The sequence below is a fragment of the Macaca thibetana genome, chromosome 6 (assembly GCF_024542745.1).
Source record: "Macaca thibetana thibetana isolate TM-01 chromosome 6, ASM2454274v1, whole genome shotgun sequence".
Classification (NCBI taxonomy): Eukaryota; Metazoa; Chordata; class Mammalia; order Primates; family Cercopithecidae; genus Macaca; species Macaca thibetana.
Genome location: NC_065583.1, coordinates 136,687,733 through 136,713,845, shown reverse-complemented (window position 1 = coordinate 136,713,845; position 26,113 = coordinate 136,687,733). Strand labels below are relative to the sequence as shown.

At 37.9% G+C, this 26,113-nt stretch overlaps 1 protein-coding gene across 7 annotated transcripts in view; it reads right to left on the bottom strand.

Moving 5' to 3' along the window:
* SPEF2 (sperm flagellar 2) overlaps positions 1-26,113 on the bottom strand; it is a 189,541-nt gene that overhangs the window by 68,847 nt on the left and 94,581 nt on the right. For all 7 annotated transcript variants that reach the window (XR_007726853.1, XR_007726854.1, XR_007726855.1 and 4 more), the window contains 4 exons: positions 23,911-23,985; positions 9,614-9,762; positions 1,874-2,001; positions 1,653-1,791 (listed from right to left, as the gene is read on the bottom strand). Coding sequence is in view for 4 of the 7 variants with exons in the window: in XM_050795775.1 (XP_050651732.1) it covers positions 1,653-1,791; positions 1,874-2,001; positions 9,614-9,762; positions 23,911-23,985 (491 nt within the window). In the remaining 3 variants the exon portion in view is untranslated. The remainder of the gene's footprint in view (positions 1-1,652; positions 1,792-1,873; positions 2,002-9,613; positions 9,763-23,910; positions 23,986-26,113) is intronic.

The following is a 26,113-nucleotide window of genomic DNA, read 5'->3' as shown; positions in this document are numbered from 1 at the left end:
CTTCTCATTCTCTGCCAACAATCACCTGAATAATATGGGGAAGAAGTATGCAGGAAGGCTGGCTTTATGAATAGGTAGGAAAAAAGAAAACAGAAAAAAAAATTGTAGGGTTTATATAGATATTAATTACTCTTTGAGGAGTGTCAATGAATAGGCAAAATACTTTGATTTTACCAGGATATTTGAATACCTGTTGGGATAAACCCTTCAGCACCCACCCTATCACCCAAGCCACAATGACGCCTTGCTTCCATTGCAGAAGCTTCCCATCTGGTCTTCCAACGTGTCTTCCTGCTGTTTGTACTCTACTGTAGACTCTTTTAAAACCAGAGAGCAATGCTTCCCGTTCTCACTCAGATCAATGGCAATATTCTTGTAATAACCTCCAAGGCCTTAGGTAATCTGGTTACCTAACAATCTCTCTGACCCTATCATCAGTCAACTGTTGCCTAGCTCACTCTGCTCCAGACATACCAGCCTCCTTGCTGTTCTTCAAACACATCAAGTGTCCTCCCCCTTCAGTGTCATTGCTCTTGCTTTCGTCTGTGCGTCATACACCCTTTCTCCAAATATTTACATGGCTTACCCAATTACTTCTGTCCTCAGTCTGTTCAAATGCCACCTTCTCAGTGAGATTTTCCACAGCCACTGTTTACAAAATGGCACATCCAACTTTCTTTTCCCCTTGCCCTGCTTTCTTGTTCTCTACATAGCTCTTATGACTAAGGACACATTCACTATATGCTTATATGTTTATTGCTTATTCTGTGTCTCCTGGACACAAGGATATAAACACCGTGTGGTCACAGATTTATTTTGTCCACTGCTGAATCCCTAGCCTCTTTAATAGTGCTAGGACCATAATAGGTGCTCAATAAGTATTTATTGAGCAAATGAATGGGGTATGGGTTTGAGATTGGCAATGTTTTAATTACATAAATCAATATTTAGGTCATAATCAGTTTTGACTATTAGTAATCTATACTTAAGGTAGTAGCAAAGTACCCCTCTGATGGGATAAGGGGGACTGTCAATTTAAAAGGAAAGATGAAGGGTAAGAGAATGAAATTAGGTTTTTTGTACATCAGAGGCCCCTTTCTAAAGCATCAGGGTAATATAATTCATTCATGAGTTTATGAAAATCTGCTTGTCATTGTGCTTGCTGGAGCATTACCAGGAATTGTGCTTGCTAAAAATACAAAGACGTGTAGTATTTAGTACTAGCCCTTAAGAGATCTATTCAACAGAGGCAATTCTAGGTTTTCCATGTCATTCCCTTATTCCCCTTCTCCTTGCTATCAACCAAATGTGTAACTGTGCTCAAGGCAGGAATGTGATTAACACCAGGCGTAAACACAGTTACATAGACTCACAAAGGGACTAAGGGACTAGAAATCTACAAGACAGATGCCAAGAATGCGCTTGCACTGCGGACTTTGGCCCTTCTTTCCAGAAGTGTTGCTATGGTATTCTAATTCTAAACTCAAAGTAGGGGAAAGCCGCTACTCTTGAAAGTTAGCTGGTTAATCGTTCAAACTATTTTCTTTCTCATCCTCATACCTCACAAAAGTAAGGAGCAAATGAGTTGGGGTTTTGCAGGACAAGATATGAAAGCCAGCTAACCCTGTCCCAACAGGTCACTATTTCCTTACATTCACTCGTTGGTGTAGTTCAGCCTTTGTTTCCTCATCATCCCACAGGTCATCAGGAAGGGAGTTGAAATCAGCCTGCCATTGAGCTACAAAATCTTGCTTGTGATCTGGACGCTTTAGAAACTCCTGGAAACTTGTTCTGTAGACATGAAAAGAATGAGATAAATTTTATATGTCATGCCTCTAAACTGTAAAATTCTAACTTTGGAAACTTTACTTACCTAATCTCATATAAGTAAGCAAGCACAGTATGCTGGTCTTCCCTCAGATGCCTGAGTACTGTTTTGATGGTGTTTATATAGGAATTTTCTATTAGTTCCCAGTAAGGTACTAAAAACGAAGGCATTTCCTGTTAAATTGTAAAGTATAGAAATTTTTACTTCAAAATGAAAGTTCTTCTGAATAATAGAGTCAAAGGAATAGTCCCAAGTAAAAAGGTCAAGATGCAACTGCAACTACCTAAAGCATTCCTTGTGAGACTTTTTGCTCCTCTTCTCTCCCACGTCCCTACTACAGCAAATTCATATTCCAAATAATCCTCCATGTCTCAGCCCAGATATTATTTATTCCAGAAATTGGGGGACCGGGCACGGTGGCTCATGCCTGCAATCCCAGCACTTTGGGAGGCCAAGGTGGGCAGATCACGTAAGGTCAGGAGTTCTAGACCAGCCTAGCCAACATCATGAAAGCCTGTCTTTACTAAAAATACAAAAAAATAGCCAGGTGTGGTGCCATGTGCCAGTAATCCCAGCTACTCAGGAGGCAGAGGCAGGAGAATTGCTTGAACCTGAGAGGCAGAGCTTGCGGTGAGCTAAGATTGTGCCATTACACTCCAGCCTGGGCAACAAGAGTGAAATTCCATCTCAAAAAAATTATTTATTCCAGAAATCCTTCCCAGATACAACAAGTCTGCAAGGTCACACACTGAGGTTCTGAGGTTCTCCCTTAGCATCCTGTACTTTTCCCATCATAACACTGATGCTGTTAATTGTAACATCATCATTTACTTGTCTGTACTCACCTCTAGAATGGCAGTTCCATAAAGCCAGAAACTGATTGTCTTGTTTACCATTATAAGAAGACTCTTCAAAAAGTTTATGAAAAATGCACATTATGAAAAAACTATGCATGAATTTTGAAATTCAATATTTGAACACATCTGAATAGGATGTAGTTTCAGACACTGAGAAAGATGAGATATCAGCTTGAAAAAAGCCCCTATCTGAGCAACATGAATTCTGCAAAAACTGAAACAAGAACAAACATCAAATTGCTGGTGAAGCTTGGGAGGAAGAATGGTGAAATCATCGATGCTTTACAAAAAGTTTATGGGCACAATGTTCCAAAGAAATTAGCAGTTTACTAACTGATCTTAAGAAGGTGAGGTAATGTTGAAGATGAAGACTGTAGCAGTAGACCAATTCATATCAATTTTCAAAGAAAAATTAACTTTTTGTGCCCTCACTGAAGAGGACCAATGATTAACAGCAGAACAATAGCCAACCCCACAGACATCTCAATTGGTTCAGCTTACACAACTCTGACTAAAAATAAAAGTGGAGCAAACTGTCCACTAGATGGATGTCAAAACCATTGTGCCCAGAATAGTGGTAGACAAGAGCAAAGCTTTCAATAGAAATTGTTAACAAGTGAGATCAAGATTCTAAAGCATTTCTTCAAAGAATTTGTAATGGGAGATGACGTGTGGCTTTATCAGTATGATTCTGAAGACAAAGCACAATCAAAGCAATGGCTACCAAGAGATAGAAGTGGTCCAGCCAAAGTAAAAGCAGACTGTATCAAGAGGAAAGGTCATGTAAAGAGTTTTTTTTTTTTTTTTTTTGGATGCTCCAGGCATTTTGTTTGTTAAATTTCTGAGGGGCCAAAGAAAAATAACATCTGCTTATTATGAGAGTATTTGAGAAAGTTTGCTAAAGCTTTAGTAGAAAAACAACTGAGAAGCTTCACCAGAGAGTTGTTCTCCACCACCACAATTCTCCTGCTCATTCCCCTCATCAAACAAGAGCAATTTTGTAAAACACTTGATGGGAAATCATTAGGCATCCATAATATTGTTTGGCTCTGTGTCTCCACCCAAATCTCATCTCAAATTGTAATCCCCATAATCTCCATGTGTCAAGGGGAGGACCTGGTAGGAGGTGATTGGATCATCAGGTGGGTTTTCCCCATGCTGTTCTCATGATAGTGAGTTAGTTCTCATGCGACACGATGATTTTATGTGTTTGACAATTCCTCCTTCACACACACACATACACACTTTCACTTGCCTCCATGTAGTATGTGCCTGCTTTCCTCTCTGCCATGATCGTAAGTTTCCCAAGGCCTCCCCAGCCATGTGGAACTGTGTGAGTCAATTAAACCTCTTTCTTTTATAAATGACCCAGTCTTGGTATTTCTTTATAGCATTGTGAAAACAAACTAATACAATCCACCTTGTATTTCTGATTTGGCTCCATCTACCTTCTTTTTGTTTCCTAATCTTGAAATAGCTGTAAAGGGTACCCATTTTTTTTAAAACAAATAACGTAAAAAAGACTGCATTGACATGGTTCAACTCTCGGGACCCTCATTTCCTTAAGGATGGACCACATTGTTGGCATTATCTCCTACAAAAGTGTCTTAAACTTGAAGCTTATGTTGATAAATAAGGCTTATTTTTAAGTTTTTATCTTTTAATTCAATTTTTCCACAAGCTTTTTGAAGTCCTCTCATGCCATCTTTTCTTTAATTACCATAGTGTTTGGGACATAGTTGGCCCTCAAGGAATAGTTATTGAATGAAGAAATTGAATCATCACAGGTGACATATTTTGTCTCAGTTAGGAAACTGTCTAGCATGAAGAACACCTAGTGTTCATGTCAGGGTGATGATGAGTTATTTCTCTGATTACATTTAGAAGGTTCTTTCATTCCTGTGTGCTTCATGAAAATCAGAAATTTTCTTTTATATTTTCTTTAATAATGCAAATAAACAATCAAAACCAAGAAATAATCTAAATTAATAAAGCTGAGGATCCATATTATATTTATTATATTTTTATTGGCTGTGCATTTATTTACTCAGGGAGTTACACATGGAGACATTAAAGGTCATCTGGGCTAATTTCCTCTCCAATCAAGAAACGCCAAACGCTAGAGATATATTATCTAATCTCCCTGTGGACCTCATGTATGCATCAAGCACAGAATTTCAAGGCAGCCTCCTTCAATGTTCACAACTCATGTTACTGGAAAACTTTTTCTTCTGTTGAGCAGACATTTGTCTTTCTGTAATTTCCACTGAGTCCTAGCTATCCTCTTTGGAGAAGGACAGACTACATTCTCACTATTTTTCTTATGGCAGAGACTGGCTTCAAGGAAAGCAATGACATAGGGAAAGAGGGAGGAAGGGACAGAATCCGGGAACGGATTGTACTATGTGTACTATGTTTTTTCCTATGCATACATTCCTATGATATAATTTAATTCATAATCAGGCACAGTAAAATATTAACAACTAATAATAAAATAGAACAATTATGACAATATACTGTAAAAAAAGTTACGTGATTGAGGGCTCTTCCTCTCTTTCTCTTACTCCCTGATCCACATATCCAGCCTTGCTCTCAAGGCTAGAGCAGGAATGGGTCTGCTCAACAGGAGTTATTCTTGCTGTGCAGGCTCCAAATGATCATCTTTATATTTTATTAGTGCTCAAAAGTAATGTGTTTAATAATTTGCTCTTAAATTACAACAATAATTAATGTATACATTATTGGTCTGTATGTTACTAAGTCCCACTGCCCTTTCTTAAGTATTTAAGCATTTGCCTGCGTCTAGTTTTCTGGAATCCCCTGTACCCTCTGTGACTTCTGTGAGTCGTGGATAATGTAATATCTGTAGGTTCTTCCAGCCCCTGAGATGTAATTTTTCTGGGGTCTGGGAACTTGAATTTTCATGATGTAATGAGGTGCTCAGAGCTGTACTTTCCAATTAAATAGTTTTCCCTTTGTTAGAGAACACAAAATCATAGTAGGAATTCAGTAACCAAGGCAATATTCACTGAAGTTTCAGAGACCCTCACTTTATACAGGCGTTGTCCAAGTTCCTGAGAGGAGCGTAGTAATTTGCTCACACAAGCAACAGATTCATCTTCAGGTACCACTGGTCAGGTCTTCTGCCTTTTTCCAATTTGACTTCCTCTCTGTCACATTTCCTTCCATAATGAGTTATGAAGCTAAAAGAAAATGTTCTAACTATCAACACTAAAAAATCCAATGAACCTTGCTAGAGGGAAGCCTCAATTATCTTTCTGTTCTCTCTGTAGGAAAATGAGCTTACAAAATCATTGTCACATGTAAAGACCTGCAAAAATAAAGAAAAACAGAGGGGTACTGGGCACGTAAAAAGTGTTTGTGGTGCTTGTCTGTTTCTTCCAGTTATAAAAATATTTCTTAACTGAATACAAATCAGTTCTAAATAAATATTCACTTCATGACTGATTCTGTATCTGCAATTTTGTGCTTCTTTTCTTAAAGAGGGTCCACCAAGTCTTTGGGACTCACAAAACCTTATTACTACCATTAATTAATTTGACTTCATTTCATTTCTCATTTAAGATGATTTCAGGTTACCCAAGCTGGATTTCCATTTTCAGTCTTCTATTATCTTCTTAGACAATGTAACTACAAAATCTTTTTATTTTTGGCATTTTGGCAGAGACATCTACACATACCCTTGACTGTATTCTTTCAACATTTGAGTGCCTATGATGGGCTAGACACTCACTAAATTCCTATCCTTTTATAATTTTCTCAAATTTTTTGAGTACCTCCTCACTATCGCCCCTTTCCCCTGTAAAATGCCCTGGGATCACATTAGTTTCTTTGGTACATAATTGGGATTTTAAGGGCAAATTTTCTTGTTATTTGAGCCCATCCACTTCTCTTAGAGCCTTATTCCCCTTTAGAGGCTGATTATGATTTCACTATAGGTTTGAAATACGCTTTCCTGATAACTAGGGCACATATTTCTTATGTTCTGCCAGATCCTTCCTTTACTATTACACCTCCTTTATTAGTACTTTCTCCTAAATTATTGATCATTTCCATTTATCTAACTGTCCATATTTGTTGGTCAGTACTAAATTCGAAGCATAGACCCCTCTGTATTTTGAATGTTGAAATTGTCAGCAAGGCCAGTAGAGAATTGATCAAAAGCTCTGCTTTAATCTGAGTTACACGTCTGGCAGTAGAGTCCTATGTCTGTCAGCCTCCTGAAGGAGGACAGGTTTCCAAACCCAGCACACATGGCCCTGTGGCCCCTGGGCCCAGTTTCAGGGAGGAGTGTTGCTACAGGTGGGTTGAACGTGAGTGAGGGCACTAAGTGGGCCACATGGCCAGAGGCATGGCTACCTCTTTCATGGAGTCCTAGCCTTGGGAGTCTGTTCTTGTGACTCCACAGGATGGAAGCAAAGACCTCTCACTCTATCTGCCTTCTGTGTTCTCTCTGCACCTTCCTTTGTGGCTGGCAAAGGGTAGAGATCCCAGGTTCTCCTTACATTTGGCTGCTACCTGAATGCTGTATGGAAGCAGCCTCTGTTTTCAATCTCTCTCCCTCCATTTGTCTGCTGAAGTAAGGTTCACCTGGGGCCCTCAGAAGGTCTGGAAACAGGGTTACCAGATAAAGTACAGGATTCTCAGTTAAATTTGTTGTTTAACTGAAATCCAAGTTGAACTGGGCATCTGTCTTCCTCTTCCTTGGCAGGTGTATTAGTCCGTTTTCATGCAGCTGATAAAGACATACTTGAGACTGGGAAGAAAAAGAGGTTTAATTGGATTTCCAGTTCCACATGGCTGGGGAGGCCTCAGAGTCATGGTGTGAGGTGAAAGACACTTCTTACATGGCAGTGGCAAGAGAAAATGAGGAAGAAGCAAACGCGGAAACCCCTGTTAAACCCATCAGATCTCGTGATACTTGTTCACTATCACGAGAACAGCATGGTAAAGAGTGGCCCCTATGATCAGTGATCTCCCCTGAGTCTCTCCCACAACATGTGGGAATTCTGGGAGATACAATTCAAGTTGAGATTTGGGTAGGGACAAAACCAAACCATATCAGCAGGTAAACTCGGCAGTTCACATGTGGGGAGTCCAGAGTGGAAAAGAACTAGACTGGGCCTGTTTTGCTGTAGCAAAAGGTGTTTGCTACCTGACCTTACTTAGGAAATGAGAGGTGAGTGCTACACATCTTCCATGTCCCTCCACATCACTTTCCTTCACTTTGCTTAGTGGCTGGGGAGGCTAATGTATGTAAGCTACTTCAGGAAACTCCCTGGCCGTCCATCTTCTTGGCCAGAGTATTTTTCTGCTCTTGTTTGTGGGGTCACACTGCTTCCCTCTGGGGGAAAGCCACAGCTCCTGTCAGATGGCCCTCTAAGTGCAGAAGTTCTCTTGAGGCCCAAGGATCTACTCCCTTTCTGCACCTCCTCAGCCTAGGGGCCTTAGTGACCCCCAGCTGCCACTTGTTGGAGGGGAGGGAATAATCTAATCCTTGTAGGCTGCCATACTTATTGCCTATACATTTGTAAATAGTCTTTTATTCTACTCTTCTCAAATTATCATGTTTTCCATCAAATCCTGAGTGATAGAAGATCTACTTGGAGCTGGTGCCATATTTCAATATTAATTTTGTTTTAAAAAAATTCCTGTTTTTTATTTCTCTCTTGTCCTCTATAGATTTATTTCTTTCAAGGGCTTCAAGTTTTGGAGTTAAGGAATGAATTTAGGTGTTTTTGCCCCACACTCCCCATCACTTACCATATTGTATCATTTTAATTTTATCTCATTGCTAACACCCACTTCTATATCTTGCTTCTATGGTAAGTTTTTTGAACCTACATATATATGTTAATATTAATATATATTAAAGTAGCTTCTGTTTGGCTGAGTGAGGTCAATTACATACCTTCATAATTACATCATTTAGTATTCTCAATTTTAAATATTTTCTGTTCTAATTTCACTCTCAATGCTAATTAATCAATTAGAAATCTATCAAGTTACATACTCTGTACTGTGTTTGTGTTGAATACAGTGAATTATTCCATGTTCCTACCCTCGCCAAAGAGTTTATAATTTAATTGGGAGAGAAGACATATCCCTAGGAAAGCTCAATAATAACAGCAACACCACAATTGCTGCATTTCATAATTGGGTCTCAAATGCCTGGCACAGATGGTCGCTGCTGAGTTCATCAGAGTAAGAGATCATTGGGGACTGGAATGAGGGAGAAGGAGACCTTGTCTTTTAAAAAACTCTTTGCTGTTTAAAAAGTTTTAAAGGAAGGACTATTCTGTGGACTTTCTGAGAATTCATCTGTTAAAGCAACCAAAAATGGTAGATGGCAACCAGGCCTTGCGAGTTGAGCTGGGCGGAGCTTCCAGCGCTACCCTGGGACATCTCCTTGCCTTACACCAGCACACCCATTAACATTCCCAGGTCAGATAGCTGTCTGTTCTTTTATGGGTTTAGTTCGCTTCAAAAATATTCTTCTACTTCTAAAAAGTCAAAGATTAAACTTCTTTTAAAAGCATTATGATGGGGGTATTAAAACATGAATAGAAGGCTAGAAATTTGCTGGATATGTGTTCTGGGGAAGTCATTCTTCCAGGAATCTGCATCTCTGTGTGTTCCTGAGAAGAAAATTGTTCCTCACAGAACCCATTTGTTCCCCTGATTTTAGCACTCAATAGCAGTTCAAAGCATGACTCAGAAACTCAAGTAGGAGAAAGGATGAGATATGGGTCATTGAGTAGTCTCTAAAAAAAATCTCAGCTTTTTGATGGGTAAATATATATTACCTGCTGTAAAAGACCTTCAGGATGTTGCAAATGACAGCATGAATCTTACTACATGCAGGAGAAAGAATGAATTCTACCAGCTTGATTCTAAATGGCCATACCTCAGGAACTGGTTCATTCACATAGACCCATTCTTCTGATCCTGGCTTAGGTGGCTGCGGCACTATTGCAACAGGTGATGTGTCTGTAGAGTCAGCAGGTGATTTCTTTACTGGTACTTTTCCTCCTGATGATTTTCCTTTAGGAGAACCTTAAACATGCGTATCAAATTATTCCAATACAAGTAAATGAATGGGACAGAATTCTGGTGGAGGAATACATCTATAATTGCCATGGACTTCAGGTGATTCATTAACTACTTTTTAAGGTTTTCTGAGGAGTCTTACAAAAAATTCTTATTCTCCACAGCCCCCAAATTAACCAATAATATTAATAATAGTAAATGTCTTAAAGCAATCCAACCTATCTAAGTGGCTAATATATTTGATATTTTATTTTCATCTCTGTTCTTGCTTTCATAATGAACATGTGACTTTTATAAAGTTTAGACTCTAGAACAAAGTGTATTTCACTTACTATTTCAAAAACTGGCAAATTAAACTCTCCACGCTGAATGAGAAAGAAGGTAGCTAGAACATGAGTGGTGCTCTTGGTATCCCTTGGAGACCAGGTAAGAGGGCAGAGAGAAAGGAGGATATTAAAAGAGTCAGCTGGAGTAGGTGAGGGATGCAGGGGAGGAGAAGAGGAGCTATTGTAGCCCCTGAACATTCTCTGCACATGACACAGGGTTTCTGTGGGGAAACTATATTTCTTGCTACAGTTATGGAGTAAAGATGAAGGTAGTTGCTGTGCCATAAGCCTGGCAGAATCAAGGCATGAGAGAAAGAGAAAGGAAAAGAAAGGGAAGGAAAGGAAGGGGAGGCGAGGGGAGGAAAGCGAGGGATGCTTGAGAAGAAAACAAGAAAGAGAAGGTCTAATTTTCAATTCAGAATCTGAAAAGGACATTCACTTCACTTTCCCTGATGACATAAAGAGGGGAATCTAGATCTGTTAAGTGGTACCCTATGGTATGAACAACTTTGGTCCTTAACTCAGAGAGCACTAATATTCCCTGAAAAGATCAAGTTATTACAGTTTGGAAATTCACTCCATTTAAAATTCCACTTACCTTTAGATTAATTATTGAAATTTTTAGATGCAGTTTGCAGACACCTGTACAACTAGGAGCACTTTCTTCCTCCAAAATGTATTTCTTTAATGAGTATTATTTAATGATAATGCCGTTTAGAAAAACAAATACATCTTCCACTTTTATGTTAGTTAAAAATAAGTGGATTGTAAGTAGAGGAGAAATTGTTAATTATATCTTGTGGGCAGTTTAGGTGATCTCCACTTATATATTTAAAAACAGTATCTATTATCTGTAGATCTGAAGTTATATCTAAATTATATAAAATTTAGAAAAATTTAAGAAAGTCTTTGTTTAGGCAGTAACTGACAATTTTCACAATTTGCTATATTTTTCTATATAATGATTTTCCCTTGACCTGAATCTCTGGTGAAGTACAAATGATAACTCTATGACCAATTTAAAATGAATTTCTCTAAATAAAATTCCTAAGAAGAAGAATTTTGTAATGATAAATTAGAGACTGGAATGAGTTTCTTTTTCTTTTCTTAAACATCATGATCATCCATTGAAAACAGAGAGAGTCAGGGAATATTTCTGGACTATTGTGCTTTGATTCTATACAACTTTTGTGTAACTTTTAACAATGAAAATGCTGAAGGGCAAAATATTTGAACAAATAAAAATGAATCTATGCGTTAGTGAATATTCACTTTTGAACAACATCTTTATCAGCATCTTAAATGTAACAAGCAGCATTACTTTTTAAGTATCCTCCATGCAACCATATGAAGGCTTCATTTTCTAATAAGATGTTTGCTTTTACTTGTAGAGCTGGATCATTGAGTCCTCAGTATAACTATTCCTCATGCTCATGGATGAAAGGTTTGGAAAATAATCTATGGATTAGCATATGGTAAAGGTACATATTACCAATTTTTTTGTTGTAAGAACCTGGTAGTATCACACAGAAACCCACGGCACTACAATGAGTATAAATAAAAATAAAATGCAGTAAAAAGAGAAATTCAATTTTAGAACACTGGATTTTAAAAATCAATGTTATAAATAAAGAAACAAAGACAAAGTGACAGATCAGTAGGTTTGAGCAAAGAGATAATAATAGGAACTCAGTGAAGATCTGAGTAATTAAAAGTCAAGAGCTGGAACCAAAATTTACAACTAAGAAAGTAAATAGTTAATTCTAAGATAAGAGGATCAATTGATGAGAGGGCATTAGGAAAAGCAAACACTTTCAAATTAAATTGGCCTTCCTCAGGGAGGTAAAAGGATTGGGAGGTGAGAATTGTAGGAGGGAGGAAAAGATAGGGAAAGTCCGCTTTATGTGTTTTTTTGTTGTTGTTGTTTTCTTTTAAGAAAGGCATTATTTTTACAATATGTCCTCTAGGACTGAATTTAATTAACAGCTTCACTAGATAGAAACCAGATCAATTAACAGTGATGGCTTTCTTATTGCCTTGGGGGTCAACCATGTTCAGCAAAAACTATCTTTTTGTTAACAGTGCTAATGGCTGCCTGGGCTGCCAACAATGGCAATCAAAGTGGAGATTTAGAGTGTATTAGATAAGATGAAAATTTTAGCTCAGAAATGGACCAGACTGAAGCAACATGACCAGGAAGAGAAGAGGTCCAGTGTTGAGCAAGGAGCCAGAGACTGAGCATGTGTTCTCAGAACTCACTGCTGAAAAACTATTCTGAAAAAGCTCATGGAGGGAAAGCTTTCTCTGCTTACTGTCCTAAAATTTATGCTGTTACTCTATGTAGAGCTGGAGATACAGAATGTGGACGACTATAAAGTAATGAGACTGGTTATCTGGGGTTGCTTATAAAACCTAATTTTAGCATCTTTATAATCAATGACAAGAGGGAACTCTGCAGGTCAGCTTTGCAAAGGATTCCCCCTTCTGCCCACTGTCTTTAGTAACTTGGTCTGGGGCCAATAATAATAGTCCATATTTATTTACAGTTTATTCTGGGCCAGACCCTGTACTATTTACTTTTTTGCACATTTACTTATTCTTTATAATAGCCACATGAGTAGATACTCCTATTACTCCATTTCACAGATGAGGAAATTGAGGCATATTAAGGTACAGTACTTGCCAGAGGTAACCCATATATGGTAAATGGCAGAGCTAGAATTTCAGTTTAGGCAGGGTGGCTGTAGACTCGATGCTTTTGATTGTCATACCTCATTGCCTTTTAGTGGCTATTGATGTATTTCATATTGATAAATGTTCTTTTGATTCATACTTAGAAGTCTGCAAACTCACAGAAGTTCTTATACTACTATTTACTTGGCTCGTTGATTTTAAGATGATTTTATTTATTTTGCATACCAATTTTCTTTTTGGTAAATTTCTGGTAAAAATTTTTAAACTACAGTCTGATAAACAGATTCATTAAAAGACTCGTACTTAAGAGCATAAATAGTATTTATTTAATTTATTTAAACAATTGTAACATTATTGAGGCAAAATCCAGGAAAGTTATGAGCAATTTAGTGTGCAAATTAATGTGGGAGGGTAGATAATATTCTCCAAAGAGTGAAGAAGCTCTTTTTTGTTTTCTCCTCATAGGTTAACAGTTCTTAACAAAACACTTCTTTATTCATTTTGACTGCCAATTTCCTCATCTTTGACATGGTAAAATGATCATTTCTACTTCATAGGTGATTGTGAGAACTTAATGAGATTGTATATGTAAATTATCTTGTGTAGTGCCTGGTGCATAAAAGGTACTCTATAAGAGGTAGTTTGTTATTGTGCTTATAAATTGTATTATAAAAGATGACTATGGTTGAATTTTGCTACCAGAACCATGATCAATCATAAATTGCCAGCTTTTGTATGTGTGGCATCAACCTTCCAATGAAACCCAATGTATTTTGCATTTGCTATAAATCTATGATGACCTTGCATATTGTGCCACTTATTGTCCTCTGTTAAAGGTCTCAGGTGATAAAAATCTATTTTAGAAATTAATCCTGTTAAAACTTAAACGCATCATACTTCCTTCATCATCTTGCTTGTCAGGTTGTTCTGATTAATGAGTCATCACAATAAGCATTGTGTCTTTGAGCTGAATGTGCTAATTTCCTCATTTAAGGGCTTTGGATTTTTATTTGTATTTCAACAGCGTTATTATAAACATGTTTTTATTGTAATCTAACTTCAATATTTGAAGGAAGAGGTATATTATAAATAATATACCAGAAATCATTGAATGTTTCTGATTTTCCAGTGGCTACAATAGAGCAGTAAGCCTTGGGCTCCAGTAAAGTAGTTCTCAAATGTTAATGATCATCAGAATCCTCTAGTGGGCTTGTTAAAACACAAAACTGCTGGCGCCACTCCTGGAGTTTCAGATTTAGTATCTATGTTTCTAACAATTTTCCAGGTTATGCAGATGCAGATACTGCTGGTCCCAAAACCATACTTTTAATTTAAGAGTCTCTGCTCTCATAGATGATCTAGTTATTTCAATTTCCTTTCACTTTTGTCTTTTTTCCTCTGTTCTTCCAGATCCTTCAAATTAAGTGGCATTAATGAGACAGCCAGGTGGGAGGGGATCCCTGGACCAGCCTGCTTACTGGGGTGGAGACTTGGGAAGTTCATGCCATCTGTGGTGGGGAGGAGCCTGGTCCCTCTGTTTCCTGTGTGGAATCTGGGATTCAAACTGCCAGGCAGGAGGTGCTCTAGCAGAGAGACTCTGGCCCTGCAATAGTCCCTGTTTCCCCCTTTTTCTGTTTTAACCAAGTAAAACCTTGCTTTACTCACCATTTAAACCATCTGTGAGCCTAAATTTTCATGGCTGTGGGCAGACAAGAACCCCATCTTTAGCTGAACTAAGGAAAAGTCTTGCAACATTTTTGGCACCCAACGTGGGACTTGAAAAGCAGTGAGTAAAATGGGGACTCAAAACCGCTCACTGTTGCTTCTAAGCCTTTTCATCCTTGGACTTCTGAGGGTGGGGGAAACCAAGCCCCCAACCCCTGTGAATCCCAGGTCTTTTCATGGTCTTTTCATTTTTTTTACTAGATAGATGGATAAACATCAGCTCCCCGATGCTCCCTGCCCCATGTCAGGACTGGGACGCATTCCCAGGGTCCTGACCAGCTGGATGGCTGGTTTCCAGCCACAAGCCACCACAGTCTTCCCCTTCCCCAGCCAAAGGGTTTTACTCCATTGGACAGTAATTGAAAGCATCACCCTGGTGGAGGAACAACTTGCATAAGAGTAAGAGGCTCTTTCCTAGACGTTTTTAAACTGTTTTTTTTTTCCTTTCCTCTTCTCCATCCTGTCAGCAGTTAACCTTTAAAGTTTCCCCCCACCTTTACTAGGCCAGGCCCCTCAACTAATACTGTTCATATTTTCTGTAAAGCTTTAATTCTGAAAAAGGATTTGTGGGGCTAGTCTTGGACTGGGGCTAGTCTTAGGCTGTGGCCAATCTGGTGTGCTTTGCATGTCTGTATGGCTTGTGCTGAAAGCCTCCATCTTGCTTTACATCCTGGGGGCATAACCACTTGGCAAGGCTTTGTTTAGTAATACTGCATTAGGGGATGAGCCCTCTCTGGTTCAATGTCTGCATGTTTTACCATCTCTGTCTCTTAAAGGACCCCACCCAGCAAATGGATTTTCTTCTCCCTGTCTATGTATGTACTGTGTGTGATGTCTGTGAAAAGAGCTCTAATTAATTTGACCTAAAGAAAGACAAGCACTTGGATCAAATACATTTTTTAAGGGAAGTTAAAAGCTGTGGTACCTTTCAGTTCACGTGACTTTAATCTTTAAGAAGTAAAAACAGCCTGAAAGACTATTGGTAAAATCCAGGTCAGATGCAAGGTTTGCTAAGTGTTTTAAGGTTACAAACTGCTTTTTGGGTTTTGAGAACTATTTGTTGACATGTGACTTCACAATTGGTAAGGTCTGGGCACATATGGAACTAACCACACCCTTAATTAAGAAGGCAAACCTTGGCTACACTTAGCACACAATTAAAGCAACTCACCAAGCTTTACCTTAAAGTTAAAATTCATAGGAGTTAATTGAAACTATTAGAAATAGATTTATATGCAAGGTGTGTAAGAACAGTAAAATGTGTTTTTTAGTAAAAGGTTATAAGAAGGCATGGAAATGTAAAACTTTGCCTAGGGTTACAGGATTGTATTGAGTTAAATTAGGAAAAAGCTGAAGGTTCAAAGAAGTGGTACAATAATTGTGGAAAGTAATCTTGCAGAAAAGGTTCTCTATGTGAACATATTGACTAAATTCCAAAAAGGGTATTATACGGTTTTCCTGTAAATTGAGCACTGAAATAAAAGCATAACAAGGTTTTCCTAAGGCATTAATCTGTTCTTTGGTAAAATTTGTAAAGGGATATAAAAGGTTTGTGCTTCTTTAAAATTTCTGAGTCATCATTTTGGCAAAATAAATAGTTTATGGTAATATGGAATTCTATTTAATAATATCAAGTGCTTCACACATATTTAAAAGGCTTCCCAAAATCAAACTTCAGTATCAAAATTATCTTCACTGGCACCTGGCTTTTTGAATACTTCAGAGGGCCCCTGAAGTGTCCAGAAAAGAGAAGTAAACAGGATTGTTTGACAGGTTTAGGTATGTCGGATTGCCAAAATGATGCTCAAGTTTCTTTAGGTTATATCTTGGTAAATAATGCTAATATATGTTCCAAAATTGTATAAAATTTCTAAAATTCTGATGTCTAAGTTTATGCTATCAATCATAATTAAGGTTGTTACATTAAGTTATTGAAAACCATGGAGAAAACCAAACTTCTTTGTCAATCATATTTCTAACTGTAACTACCCTGGACATTTTGCTATCCACAGACAATTGTCCTGTTTTAATCCTTTTCAAAGATGGTTTATAATGAGCTATAGAACTTTAACAGATGCTCTCAAACACAGGTTTCTGATAACTTTGGAGACTGTGACACTGGAATAAAAAAATGTACAGAACTCATGAATAGCTGAAATGTTCATAAATATCAAGTGAAGCAAGAACTAAATGGACTGAACTCAGAAAGCTGAAGCAACCTTTTTGACTTTTGCTTGGAATATTGCTGAGCCTTATTTTGTTTCTCAGAGTCAAGGAAACTTATTTTGAGCTATTTATGGCCTTTAATAATTAAGGAATAAGCAAAGTATACTCCTGTGATCAAAATTTGGAGCATGTTTGTTTCTCTCTGCCTGGTTCCTCCAGAATTTAGAACCTATCTGTGAGTATTCTTATGGCAATATAGTTGTTTGCATCAGTGCAATAAAAATCCATTTTTCTTTTACAACAGGACACAATTGGAGAAAGAGGTTATTTCACCAAGGCTTTGACTGGAAGGGTATGCTTCCCTTTAAGGAGTAAATCTCTACTTGCAGAGCCAATAAAAGCCAGGAGGGGAAACTGGCCTCATACCTTCATCTATGCAGTCCCTGTACAGGGTTCCTGACCTGTGGTCAGTAAAGAATATCACTTTCTGGCCGGGTGTGGTGGCTCACACTTGTAATCCCAGCACTTTGGAAGGCTGAGATGGGTGGACCATAAGGTCAGTAGTTTGAGACCAGCCTGGCCAATACAGCAAAACCCTGTCTCTATTAAAAATACAAAAATTAGCTGGCTGTGGTGGCATGTGCCTGTAATCTCAGCTACTTGGGAGGCTGAGGCAGGAGAATTGCTTGAACTCAGGAGGCAGAGCTTGCAGTGAGCCAAGATTGCACTACTGCATCCCAGCCTAGGTGACAGAGCTAGACTCCATCTCAAAAAAAAAAAAAAAAAAAAAAAAAAAAAAAAAAAAAAAAAACACTATTGCCACTTTCTAACAGGTTCAGGAGCTCCAAGTTTATCTTGGGACCATAAGAGAAGACGGCCACCCACCTCACAGGTATTTGAGGATACAAACCCATGGTTGGGCTTGGCTTTAAAAGGTCTCATGTGAGATTCCTTATGGAACAGACTTCCATCAAAACCAATCCAAAAGGCCTATACAGAAATAATTATTATTGCTGAACTTTATGCAAATAATCAGGCCAAGTATAAGACTAAAATCTATTTTGCAAACCATTCAGTCCTGTGATGACTTTTTAACAAAAATGAGGACAGGAGAGAGATAAATCATGTTTCAAAACTTAAACATTTGTCATTAAATTCAAAAGTCATTGGTTGTTTTTAAGTTTTCACCTACATTTTAGACTAACCCTGCTTACTCCTGTGAACCAACCAGCAATTTCTGGCTCAAGGTCACAAAGAACAAAAGGGATGAGTAATATAAAAATCTGAATGGATATTCTAGTTCTAAGCAATTATCCTGCAAATCCTGCGAGGTGATGGGAATAAATAGGATGCCCATCACTCGGAGGTTTCCTTTTTGGGAAAGTAAGACCAAGGCAGCTAACCAAACCCAAGCCCCATGCACCCAAATCCTAGCAAGCATAACTATAGCTACTTGTTATCTGGGTGTGTCACAAGACATTTTTTCCTCTTCCTTGTTGGAGGAGGACTCAGTTCCACAGTGTCACCTTAGCATTCGGCTTATGATAAGGAGTCCACGCAACTCCCTGAGGCACATTTTTGTACCAAACTCAATTCCAAGCTTTGGGTCAAAGCCCTAGGAAGGAAAACTGGATCTAGGGAATTCAGGGGCAAATGACAACAGAGGTTAAAAGGCACAGCAAAGCTGAGAGTGGCTGATTCCTGCCGATTAAGTCAACCCCAAGCTTCCTGTTTCATGGATAAAGGTCAAGTTAGTATCCATGACATAAATGATATCTAGGAAACTCCAGGGCTACTGGCAGCAGGTGAGATAAGGCATACATGGGTAAGAGCAGATAATTCCTATTCTCTAGGCCCTCCCTGCTTCATGGGTGCAAGGTGCTTTGGCACTCATGGCGGGACCTGCCAAAATCACTCAGATGCAAGTATGGAAGAGGGAAAGTGGACACGCTTCCCTCTCCCTCATGTACCCTGGTTATTTGCTAGGAAGAGACAGAAACCAGGGATGCCTGCTCCCCACTTTCTAGATGGGTGACCATTCATCTTCATTCCGTATCCCTTTCAAATGCATCCTGACCCTCTGGGACCCCTTGAAAAGGTGTTACTTTTTTCTTTCTCCTCCTCTGCCCTCTCTTCACAGGTAATTGTATCTCCGTACTATGGGACACTCCCCTCAGATGCATCCTACAAACTTGAAAGAGTTTATTTCCCAAGCCTTAAACTAGTTGGCTTAGGATTGGGCTCAGGGGAAGGGAACCCAGAAGCCTGACATGCCAGCAAAAGAGTAGAGTTTTTTTAACCAGCTGGGGTTTGGCCTCCCTCTCCCTGTGCAAACTGGTAAAAGGCCTCAGAATTTTTGAGCTGTCCTTATCCCTCCCCTTGTTTCGTTTTGATACATGTTTTCTAATAACTCCATTTGTCTGCTCTTGCTTTCAGGCCATCAAACTGTAAATAGTCAGGCAAGTGGAGCATCTGACGATGGCCCCTTCTGCTGGGAACCTTTAAATAGGCCTCTGAGGGAGCTCTGATTGCCATTTCCCCAAAACAGCGACCCCTGTCAGCAGGAAGCAGTTAAGATGAGTCTTTGTCCTTATCCTTAATCTAACAACAAATAGTTAGATAGATGTACTTCTTTAGAGAGGGGAATGAGACAGCCAGGTAGCAGGGGGTCCCTGGAGAAACTCCAACCAGCCTGCCCACTAAGGTGGAGACTTGGGAAGTTCACACCATTTGTGATGGGGAGGAGCCTGCCCCCTCCTTTTCCGGTGTGGAAACAGGGATTCAAACTGCCAGGCAGGAAGGGCTCCAGTGGAGGGACTCTGACCTTGCGAGAGTCCCTGTTTCCCTCTTTTTTTCCCTTTTCACCCAATAAAACCCTGTTTTACTCACCCTTCAAACCGTTTGTGAGCCTAAATTTTCATGGCCATGGGATGGACAAGAACCCCGTCTTTAGGTGAACTAAGGAAAAGTCCTATGACATTAATGCTTATAACATTGATACTAAATTTATTATTTTAAGTGGCTTGGTAGCACCTACAATAATTGACCCTGTAAGACAAATCAGAAGGCAAACACTGGAACAATACTAACACTAATACATGTGGCAAAGCATCGGAACTAAAGATGGCATTATTTCCAAGTGTTTGTTCCAGAGAACTCTGATCCCAACAGATATTCCTCCAAGGGAGAAGAATTCTGCAGCCAGAATGCCCTGGGATCTTACATATGGTGTCTCCTGCTCCCTTTGAAATGCACATTGTTATAGAAAAAAAAATCCTGTAATTAAAAACATTTTAACTTGATGTAACTTGGCATTTTCTGAATTTAGTTGATTATTGAGAACTTTCTTCATTTGGCTCCTAATTAACATCTCTCCTGGGTAAGGCTATATGTTTGAAAAGCCATTGTTTAATGAAGAAACGTAATGGAACAGTGGCAAATGGGCTCAAAAGGAGGTGAAATATTTTTTAAGAACACTCTAAATACCATTGTTAATGGCATCTCAGTGTCAAGATTTGGGAGGGAGAAGGGTAGAGATTGATCTACTATGCAGAGAAGGATATAAATGAATCAAAGACATCGACAGCAGGAAATAATAAGTTTGAAGAAAGGAAAAAAATAGATGGTTCCTCAACTAGGAGGCACTTTAAATATAATTGGTATCAAATGGCCTGCGAAATAAACAGATGAACAATTAATGGTGTTCACCTGCAATGGTGTTAATTTGAAATATTAAGAAATAAAATTATTTCTTCCACAGGAAGGATGTCCAAAACCACATTATTTATATGTAACATAAAAATGTCTAAATCTTGAGAGTTCACCTATTTCAAATATTATTTAATGCAATAGAATAGTAAAATAAAAGCAAAAAATATTTGGAAGTCTTTGTAGTTAATTTGAGCTAGCTACATGCCTCCAATGTATGTATTTTGCTGTTGAACTTGTGTTTGCTTATGAATTGTTTGGAGTCTGTATGCTTTTATTAAGGATGCTCTTAGAGCATGTGTTAATTATGTCTAATTTGATGCTTTGGTACCTAATATACACAAGTCTTTAATTTCTATTTTTGATGATTCTATAATGATGTTTCATTTGCTTTTTTGATCCTGATGAGAAAAAAGGGATGAGTAATGTAAAATATGAAAATTATTCTATTAGTAAACAAGTGAGAGCTGAGCATAAATTACAGTCCTTAAAATTTTAACTAAAACTTTTATCTCAGTGTTAACTCACCAGTTAGCTCTAGTTATATAAACCCATCATATTATATAATTAGAGAAGGGTGAGATTCTCTGTGAGAATCATGGTTATATATATTTAAATGTCCAAACGTCTATTTTAGCATGTTGTATTTTGAACATTACACACTCTTGGACTGCAACAGCACTGGCAATTTGTGATGAACAATTTTAAAAAGACACATACTTCATGACAATGCCACTTGAATGAACCTGGAAGAAGTAAATTGCATGCATCCATAACTGCGTTTCAATCTTTAGTTAATTGGTTGCTACAGCAGCTTCAGTATGAATCCAACTGATAAGTATTTTAGAGCCTGGGATTTTCTTTCACCAACTATCAATTACTTTAGAAATTATATCCCCCTATTTCACAGAAATAAAGTAAAATAGAAAAAAGAACATAAAGGAAACTAGGGTCAGGAAAAATATAACTTAAAGTAGAAGTTCAAAATCAGGAGAGGAATCAGAAGGCACACATGGAGATCTAGGTCTTTGCATAGATACTAAACCTGAGCCATGAGTTTTTTTCTGAACTTCTACTCAGCCAGAACACAAAGGAGAATGCTCTCATTTAGAGGTGCCCATTATCTAGTCACCCGGAGGAAGAGGCATTTTCCTGTCCCTTGATTCTGAACAAAATTTATCACCTAGGATTTCATACAGGGGCCACTGAATGATGTAGTGGGCATAATATTCCTTCAGAAAATATAATACCAGGTTATTATTGGTATAATAAAAGTGTCACCCCCACTGCTATGTTAAGTTGTGGAGGACTTTTTTTTTTTTTTTTAACTGGAAGTTTTATTTCATTTCAATGGACATTAAAGTTGGCCTACTAAATTAGAAAACTAAGGAAAGTCATGCATGAGTTTTGAGTGAAAACATGGTCTTCAGAAAAACTGTTCTTAACAAAATTCTTTCCAATAAATAACTCTATAAAAACTTAAAATTGGTCTGGTGTGATGGCTCAGGCCTGTAATCCCAGCACTTTGGAAGGCTGAGGCAGGGAGACTGCTTGAGCCCAGGAGTTTGAGACCAGCTTGGGCAACATGCTGACACCCCATCTCTACAAAAAAATTATAAAAATTAGCCAGGCTTGGTGGCATATGCCTGTTGTCCCAGCTACTCAGGAGGCTGGGATGGGAGGATTGCTTGATCCTAGGAGGTGAAGGCTGCAATGAGCCATGATCACACCACTGCACTCCAGCCTGGGCAACAGAATGAGACCCTGTTTCAAAACAAGAAACAACAACTTAAAATCAAATATTATTGTTTCATAATCAAACATTATGCAGAAGAAGAACTTTGCAAGCCTGATATTTTAGAGACAGTGTCGCACGGATAAAGCCATAGGCATTTACAATTAACTGAAAAAGGCAAGCAATGCAATGCCACCAGATTAAGTGTAAGATACCTGGGCAGTAGGGAAGCAGTCAAGGACAATAAATAAATAAATAAATAAAAACATAAAAGTAAACCCAAAGGACAAACCAACCTAACCTAAAAGCAAGCTGAACTTAATAGCTTGCATTTCAGAACTGAGGCCATGGAACTGTAATACTGAGAAAAGAAATACAAAGTAAATACCAAATACGAATGTCAGGTCAGAATAATTTTCAATAAAACAACATCAACAAAAATAACTTGTTAACGCTCAGATAGATAACTTAAAAGTACCTGACTGTTAAAAAAATTGTTACAGAGTACACATCCAAATACCCTAAAAAGGTCACCAGCTCTCATAAATAGGCTTTTAAAAGTTTACTTATTGAGGGTATATGCATGACATACATTTTCCAGGGAATTTATGATTCTTTAAAAACGCAGGGAGTGGGGTTGAGGGTGGGGAAAGTAACTCAAAGTTCTCTAAAATATTTGCAAGGTTCTCTTTACTCTTTGATGGTTGAAGAATTTTCTGAAGAAACTCAAACAAGTAATAAGAATTAAAATCCATTGCATGAAATACGAATTAGAACAAAGTAAAATCATTAAAATCCTTTGCCAGTATGTAGTTACACCAAGAAGTTACATCAAGCTGTAAACATTTGTTAATTCAAATTCATGTATATAATATATATATTTATATATGTAAATATATATATATAAAAAATATATATATATACACACTCTTTTTTTTTTTTTTTTGAGATGGAGTCTCTCTCTGTCACCCAGGCTGGAGTGCAGTGGTGCAGTCTTGACTCACTGCAACCTCTGTGTCTCCCAGATTCAAGGGATTCTCCTGCCTCAGCCTCCCGAGTAGCTGGGACTACAGGTGCACGCCACCACGCCCAGCTAATTTTTGTATTTTTTTAGTACAGATGGGGTTTCACCATGTTGGCCAGGATGGTCTCGATCTCCTGACCTCAGGATCTGCCCACCTCAGCCTCCCAAAGTGATGGGATTACAGGCATAAGCCACTGCGCCCAGCCCTAATTCACATTTTTAATTGTTTATAAATTACTGGTTTAAATGATTACAAAAAAAAAAAAATGTAGACAGGTCTCAAAAACTTCAAGAGTTCCACTAAAAATAGATGATAAAGATTAAATGTTCTACTTTACTTAACAGTATTGTACCAAGGTTATTTTCTTAGTTTTGTGAATGTTCTAAGGTAACGTAAGATTTTTATTTTATTTTTTACCAAAGTGCTTATCAGTGAAGGAAATTCAATAAGGGGTCCAAGAAATCTTGTTTCAGTATATAGCTTTCTGATGGCACAGCTTAGCCCAAGGATAACAGTCAAAATATCTCTGATGAATGGATATTCTGCATATTAGATATTGTCTAAATTATCCTGGCAAGCATCACTTTTCTTAGCAGGGCCTCTGGTAAGTGCCAGGATGCAGAAAGTTTGAGACTATATTCCGCAAGGGCTTATGATTTACAAATGCCTGAGAGAAGTGGTCAATGTATACTACTATACAAATCTAGCTATTTGCACTGAGATAGTTATAAAATGCAGAATTACATGTAATTATATCTATTTTTATCTGCTGTACCTTTTCTTTTGAGTGCGGTTTCACCTTTCTTCCCTTTTCCTTCCTGAAGAGATTCTTGCTTACCATGCGGGGCTTCTAAACAAAATTCAACACACAAAAATCATTGATGATTTACTTCAATAACTTGGGCTATATGATTGTAAGCAAGCTAATGCTATTTCCCATAGGTAAACAGTTACATTTGTGAACTGCATAAAATGGCTCTGGTCTTAACTTTGAGTTAAAATTATCCTGAAGACAGACTATGGGTTGAAACTTCTGGAATGATAGCTCTAATAGCAGCATTATTCTGTCACATTGAGATGTTTAGTCCTAACTTTAATATGAACATTTGGTAGTGGATTTGATCATAAACTCTTTAATGGAACTAGCTGTGGTGTTTTTAAAAGATAATCACAAATCCACTTGAAGCACCTGGCTGTATTTGGATTTATTTCAATTGAATGTGCCTACACAATAAGACAACTGTATCTGTCATAAAAATGATGTCAAAGCCGGGTACAGTGGCATGCACCTGTAGTCCCAGCTATTGATGAGGTTGAGGCTAGAGGATGGCTTGAGCCCAGGAGTTTGAGTATGGCCTGGGCAACATAGTGAGACCCTGTCTCTAAAAATTAAATAAATAAATAAATGAAATAATAAAATAAAATAAAAATGATGGCCAAACACTTTGAAGAAGAGGTAAATAACCACATTGTTTTGATATGTTGCGCCCTGAACTTCTCTTGGTCACACGCTTTGTTGCCTTGTGACTTCTACATTTTTTCATTGACTGTAATTGTGATGCGAAGAATGATGTGAGTATATTTATCTTAAATTCCCTAGGATATAGTTCAGAAACATATTGGAAGGGAGAAATTGGAAAACTGATGATCTGGAGATGTCCCAATTAACGAGTTTGTTCCTTGAAAAATAATTCACTACATTCTGCATTATTTACCAAACAAATTTAATTATTTTCCTCCCTTGGTCCTGGGCTATATTTTTTTCTTCATTTTAAAGGATGAACCAGTATGGCAATTCAAATGCCTGTGATGGACACAGACTCCCTCTATCCTATTTTTTTTTTTTTTTTGTATTTAGAAGTGATAGTTATAAGAATGTATAAATGCCTAGCAGATCTCACTTACATTTAAATATCATGGACATGACAACCAAGATTCCATAGAAATAAGACAAGTGACTTTGTTAATCTCTCTAAATGAATGTTTAAAAATCCAAATAGTTGACCACTAAATTTGGAAGAAAGAGAGGGGACGACACGGAGGGAGGGAGGGAGGAAGGGAGGGAAAGAAGGAAAGAAGGAAGGAAGGGAGGGAGGGAGGGAGGGAGGGAAAGAAGGAAAAACCTAAATAGAAGTATAGGTAGTATTATTCTATTATGCCATACTAAGAAGTAATTCTCAGTTAAATAGTGACAATTGATACTGCATTTGACAATAGATCCTTCAATGGAACATTAACTATGGAGTTTTTCAAATTTAATCCCAAGTATAATGGAAGCAAATATAAAATATGGAACTGAATAAAATATAGAACAATTTTTTTAACAAAATAACTGTTAGGATTCAATGTACTACACCTTCTCTAGCCCTTTTAAATTTTTTTTTTTATTTTAGTGAATAATTCCTCTTTTCATCTCAACTTCTGCTGAAGATTGTAATTAGATGTTTGAGTAGGGCATGTTCAGAAGCCTCAGGTTTTCAGTTCTAAAAATGTTCCATTTTGGAAAATTTGTAAATTATTTACACAAAAAATTTTAAAAACCTGTGATAAATGTTCCTCTCTTAAATTGCCTAACCAAGCTTCCCTGAGCTGCAGGGGCAGTACTGTCTGCTCTCCTGCCCCATCAATGTCCATCACAGTGAGGTTGGCTGGCAGCAATTAGGACTCTGGAGATTAACCTTTCTAAACATGCTTAAATAGCAGGCACTAGCCCTGACCTTGGTGGGAAAAAAAAGACAAGTACAACCACTCTTTAAAGCAACAATAGATTTATTATTTCTTCAATGCACACTATTCAAGAATACAATTATAAAATAGCAAACGAACTTCAGAAACTTAAAGACTGAGCTGGTCCTGATCAGAAGCACTAGAGACTGGTTTCAGGAAATGGCTCAAATATATAGATACTCTTGACTAGAGCAAACTGAGGAGGAGCAAGAGTTGTAGAGCCATAGCTATAGGTTAAAGGACTATATTAG